The 6,117-nt window shown below is 39.5% G+C and overlaps 1 protein-coding gene across 1 annotated transcript in view; it reads left to right on the plus strand.

The window, feature by feature from the left end:
* The window catches only part of SKAP2 (src kinase associated phosphoprotein 2), a 165,762-nt gene extending 160,863 nt beyond the window's left edge, over positions 1-4,899 (plus strand). Inside the window, exons 12-13 of the mRNA XM_024563103.3 lie at positions 2,019-2,120; positions 2,545-4,899. Coding sequence (XP_024418871.1) covers positions 2,019-2,111 — 93 coding nt within the window. The 3' untranslated portion in view covers positions 2,112-2,120; positions 2,545-4,899. The remainder of the gene's footprint in view (positions 1-2,018; positions 2,121-2,544) is intronic.
* Positions 4,900-6,117: the final 1,218 nt, after the last annotated feature.

Raw genomic sequence — 6,117 nt, forward strand, 5'->3', positions numbered from 1 at the left:
TCAGCTTTTTGAGAACAATAATATATCCTCAATTGAGAGCACAGGTTATAACCGCAGCAGAATATTATAAAGTAATATGAACTTCTGGTTTGTAATTAGACTCTAAACAGTGGAACCCAGACTGCGGGCTGTTCTCTGAAAGCAGGTTTGGGTCATAAGATGCCCTCCCACTGCCTGTGTTCTGGTCTGTGCTTTGGGGGGCGTAGTTTCTCTGCTCCTTCCAAGTCAGCGGGAACCTGAGCTTGGCATTGGGTAAGAGCCCTCACACCTTACCCTGCTAACCATCCATTTGGGAATTTTACAGTGTAAGCCTTCGGCCTCTGAAAGGTTAAATACATTTGCTTTGTTAACCATTAGGCTCTAATTGTATTCATTGCCTTAAAAATTGAAAAGGGCAGTTTTATTAGGTACCTATTAGGATATAATGGTTGTTAATCTTAGCTTTCAGTAAGTTGGTATTTTCTTGTGATAAATATATCCTACATACATTGCAGTCATCATCACTGAGTTCTGGGCATCAGACTGTTTTCATTGCTTAGACAGCTTTGTCCACCAAGTTCACGTGGTCAGAGAACATTTAAACCTAACATCTCGAGTGCACTGTCTCACAGGCTGGATGCGCCCTTACTAGAAGCAGAACTACGGGACCGGCGCTGCCTGCTTTGCTTCCACCTTGTTCTTTCAGCACACCTAATCCTGGTGCATCAGAGTTTTAAAAAGCACGTGTAGACTTTAACCCAATAATGTCTGTATTGAGAGACCACATAGCAGTACACACGTTAATGTTGCAACATTCGTACTGAAGAATTACATGATCTCCCCCCGATGGTCGATAGCGTGCTAATCAGTACAGATGTGCAGCCCGTGCCCCTGTTAACGCACCCTCCCCGCATGCAGCTCAGCGTGCATATGCACATTTCTCTGTGACTCGGATGTTGGAAAATTACAGCCTATTGAATTACTTTGGGGATTGATTTTAAAAATTTATCTATATGAAAAATTAAATTTGGGTGCTCCGGTGCTTTTGTAGAGTATTGCTTTTGAAAGATATTATTCTTGAAACTTGTAATTCATTTTACTTTGTTTGTCTCTCACGAAACATAAATAAATTTGAGATAAAAATACGTTAGTCAGTCTGGCAGACAGGGGAGACCGGTTGTTCTGACGCCTGAAGCAGCGGCAGGTCTGTCCGTGGAGGCCAAGGGGGAAGCGGAAGGGTGGGCTCTCTCACCCTGCAGAGCGAGGGCCACAGTGACCCTTGAGTCACCCTTGTGTACAGCTGGATGAATATGTCACCTTTAGAACGTGAGATACTTTCACTTCCTGTTGATCTTCTACTGTAAGGGTACATCAACACCACCTTTAAGTTCCTTCTACCCATCCTTTATCTATTGCAGTTTATGATCAATAAGAAGAAGAATAAATGCCTTAGGGAAGCTTCTTTTAAAGGAGCCCTTTTGTGAATGGTTTTATAAATAATTTTTTGGTATTATTAGTGTTCTCTTATTTTCTCTAATTTATCTGTTTAAAATGGCTATACTTATATATTAGATTTTTTAAGGAAGGGGCATATCTCCACATTCTAAATCATTTTTGGTCATTTGAGTTTAAGTAGGAATTAGTTGTGAAGAAAGATCTATCCTTTATAGATGACAAGCTTCTTAAAGGCAAAGACAGTACCCTAAGGGTCCTGGCTGTAACCCTATAGCCTCTAGACGGGGGCAGAGGGGATGGGAGAGAGAGAGAGAGAGAGAGTGCAAGTGTGCTACGTTCTTACAAGTGACTGTTTCTGTGTTTTACACCAAGTAATAAACAGGCTTTGTCTTATACATTAATTTAAATCTTTGCCTACAGCATTTTTAAAGTGTCCAGAAACAAAAAAGGATTAAAATGTTTCAATTTGCAGCTCAAGCTCTTGTAACTTTATAAAAAGAAATAACATTTCTAAGAAGTTGCACACAAACGACATTGTACTTCCCCCCGTCTAAAGGTTAATATTGCATATTGTTTTCAATTAGGAATACAATAGATACGGCTGGTGGGTAGGAGAAATGAAGGGAGCCATTGGCTTGGTGCCGAAAGCCTACGTAATGGAGATGTATGATATTTGAGAGTCCCGGGTAAGTACATTTTAATCCAATATTCTGTAATGGCTCATGTGTTCTCTGGGTCTCTGCCTTATGAGTCTTTGCCTTTTTAAAAGTCTTGGTATTTTTCTGATAACACAGAGATTATGCTCCCTAATCATCATCATCTTTTTTAAAAAAACTCTGTTTGATATTTAAAAATAACTTCATAGAATTTACTTTGGAAACAGATTATTAAGGGAAAGCCCCTTTGATAATTGCCAGCTGTTTTTCCCAACCTTCTCCTCTTTAGTAAAATACCACTTTGTATGGCTTTTCTGAGGAACAAAGTTGACAAAAGGTTGGGTAAACATTCATTTTCCCTTGGCTAAAAAATGTAATATTTTTCTAAGCAGGAAACATCAACATTTTGATGGAAGGAAACAATTATAATGCAACTTTCCCTTTCTGCCTGCAGGAAAGGAATATTCTCCTGCTACTGCAAATGCTTTGGACTCAGAACTGCGTGAAAGCCCAGCGACAGCTCGTCACCTTTCCTTGTTTTGTTGGGCATCGTGCGTCTTCGTTAACTTTTTGCATTCATTATGACAGCCCTCTGATGGGAAACTAAATGAAGGATATTAATGCAAATTAGATACAAGCAGGAGAGTTATACCTGTTGCTATTTTGCAAAGAAATAATTGTAGTTTTTACTTACTCATTTGATTTGTGTGGAGAATTCAGCACTATTTTATATGTTCTACATAGTCACTGCTACTTCCGATATAAGTTGCAATTTCAGTATTGGACACCAGTTATTTTTTTAGGCTGTAATATATAATTTCATTGAAATTTAAACTGAATATATTATGCAAGTTTTGGGTAGATGCTACTTAATAAGGCTTTATTAAAACTTTCAGATGATTTATCGTCATGTTTATTTTTCACACAATAGTCACATGTTTTCAGGGAAGAATTGCTACTAATTGGCAAATTACTTCATGTGAAGTATAGCCGCCGGAAAGGAGGGAGGATAGGCGTGCCAGCCGCAGGGCGCTGTCACCCTCTGCAACACACATGCAGGGCCGGAACCTGCCTGGTGCAAAGTCCCGCATCAGTATCAGACACCCTGGAGAGGTGACGGGCTCGCCGGCATTTTCTGCCATGAGAAACCCCATTCCCCGCTAACATAACGGCATAAATACTCTCAGTGCACTCCAGAAGTGAGAAGGTGGGACCCAGTGCTCTCTTTCATCCTGTCTGATCCACGGCTATGCCACTGAAGTCCCACAGAAAAGCAGTGCAGCTGCAGATGTGAGTCTTTTCTGCACACCTCCGAGCAATGAAGAAAAGGGAAGGCGCCGAGCGGAGCGTGCAGGAACCGCAGTGGGCACACACAGCCGCAGGCGTGTGGAAGGGCAGTGTCAGCCTGGCATTGGAGGGAAGTGTGTGCTCTGAGGCCTGAGCAAGATCTGCCGAATCAGATCGTTACCTTTTCGTGCATATTTGAAGTCAAAGGTGTTTTAAATGTCTACAAAGTACCAGTCTGGCCTTAATATACATCAAAAGGTACTGCTAAATGGATAACTATTTGGAGTAGATATAATCTCCTTATATTGAATCATTGATTAGTACATACTACCTTTGTTGAACTTTTCAGATCTTTGCTTCATAAAGATAAAGATTCTTACCATGCACGCAAGGTGATCATATTCAAAAACCTGCATTACTCGCATGAAACTGCTTACAAGCACCATTTCGGAGTGTGTATGTACCATTCCCCCCTTAATACCATGGCCATGTTATCTCAGATGTTAAGACAATATTAAGTTTAGAGATTTTGGGTAAATTTTAGTTTATATGAATGAGACATTGTTGAGTTAAAGCTTTCAGAAATTAAATTTGTGCACTCATTAATCTTGTCCTAATCAAAAGCCTAATCAAAAAGAATAGATTGAAATCATCTTGGAAAAAGTAGGACAAGCAGAGATGAGACTAATGGACTTGTTTCCAAGGCCCGAGACGCTGAAAAGCGAGAGCGGCTGCGGGTTTCCAATGAAAACAAGGACTTGCCTGTGGAGTGGACACAGGTTCCGTGCTCCTGGCTAAGCGAAGATTTTAGCCCTGGGCCAGTAGATGGCAGCAGCTTTTCATTGCACACCAAGCTACTCGGAAGCCCCTCCCCCACTCAGGTCCAAAGTCACACAGAATGTAAAGCATTTAGAACATTTCTGCCTCCTTTTACAGTTAATCCAGGAGAGGGAGTCCTTTGCCAACTGATGACCAACAATTCCAAGCCAGCCAGTCTCTCTGTGAAAACGACAATGCAGAAATGAAGAGTTACTTCTGTCCAGAGCTCCTCTGGCCTTTGTTCTTTTTTAACTTGAATCTAGGTGGGAGATAGGAGAGAAAACAACACGTAAAATTGGAGTGACAGGAAAAATAGTCGTCACGCTCAGTCCAGGACAACGTCGTATTCATTTGGCGAAATCATTGGTATACGACCAGAGAGAAAGTTTTCTTTACACCCTTGATGATGCTTCACACTCTTCACGATCATAATAATATAATTAATGTGAATTTAAACAACGCAGCTTGTTAGAGAATATGCTAATTGCTATGTTCTCATTATGTTTGCTTAGCTTTTATTTGTTTTTCTATGAACAGTTAGAGAGCTAATTTTTTTCAAAGGTGATTGTAAGTCATATTTTATATAGCATTTTACTTGATTATTTGCTCGGTACTGAATTTGTACTCTGTTGCCATTAGATCTTACAATAATGTTCCACTCTGCAAATTTTTAAGGTTCAAATAAAGTTTAATTGTTTGCAAACTGTTATGATGCTAATAATTCAACAGCCTGCTGTGTTACTAATGAAATTACTTTGTTATGATTAATTTGGAAAATAGTGTGTTGATTGTAGTAATTAAGCACAACAAGGTGAAGTAAATGATTCTAATGCCATCTGGCCTCCAAAGTGAATGAAGAAATGAAATAGGGCTGTCATCTGAATTTATTCAAAGAAGTAAGGATAATATAAATGGTATTCATTGCTATAAGGACTTACACTTAACCACAGCTCCCTCCATTCCGTTTTTGCCACTTTGTTGCATATGACACTTTCTTTTATGAAAAAGAATGCTGTTTAGCCTAGCAGTTGTTTTCAATATTTTAAATTATTTTGTCGATTATTTTTACCTTACACTAATTTAATTACAGATAATTACATAAAGTATTAGAAAATCATGGAAAATCACATTTCAACCATCAGTAGGTGAAATATATATGTGGAGTTTTTTTATTTACTACTAGTATACAAACACATTAAATATAACCTTTCATAAAGAGTAGAGATTCCATTCAATTGTTCCTAAAATGTTTCTGGTCAAGATTCTCTCATAGTTCTTATGCTTTTGACTTTTTCTATACTTTCTCCAGTCTAATCTATTCCTATCACTTCATAGCGTCTGGTACCTTCCAGGCTCATGATTAAAAACAGAACCCAGACCCAGGCTGTACATTAACGATCCAGATTTGCAGTTCAGTCACTAGAAAGTCACTGATCCGAACATGCCTGTTGTCTAAAAGTTTGAACTTCCTCAGTGAGACTGAGTGAAGCGTTGTGAAAATTTTTAAATTGAGTGAAGTGCTCCCAAACTTCAGGTAAGTCCATCGTTTGCGTCTCAGTTGTTGAATGGGATCGTGAACACAAACTACAAGGGGTCGCTTTTGCTTTTCTCGAGTTCCATAGACTGAAGACTGTGGAAAAGCCGTGAGGAAAGGAGGTGTGGTGGAGATTAAAACATGATTAAACCATAGAAAACACAGCTTCATTCAGAGTTGAAGGAATATAATTATCATATAAAATATAAAAACACTTGCCAAATGGCCTAGTTTGTTGGTAAAATACTACCAACAAGTGGGCTGGATTGGATTGCTGGTTACCGGCCCAGGTGAGACTGAGTAACAGGGCAGTTAGCCTTCAGGTGCTTCCTCCCTTTCTTTCCCGCCTTCCCTGTGACACTCTTGCTGAGCAGGCCCAGGCCATCA

Source organism: Desmodus rotundus, chromosome 6, assembly GCF_022682495.2.
Source record: "Desmodus rotundus isolate HL8 chromosome 6, HLdesRot8A.1, whole genome shotgun sequence".
Lineage (NCBI taxonomy): Eukaryota > Metazoa > Chordata > Mammalia > Chiroptera > Phyllostomidae > Desmodus > Desmodus rotundus.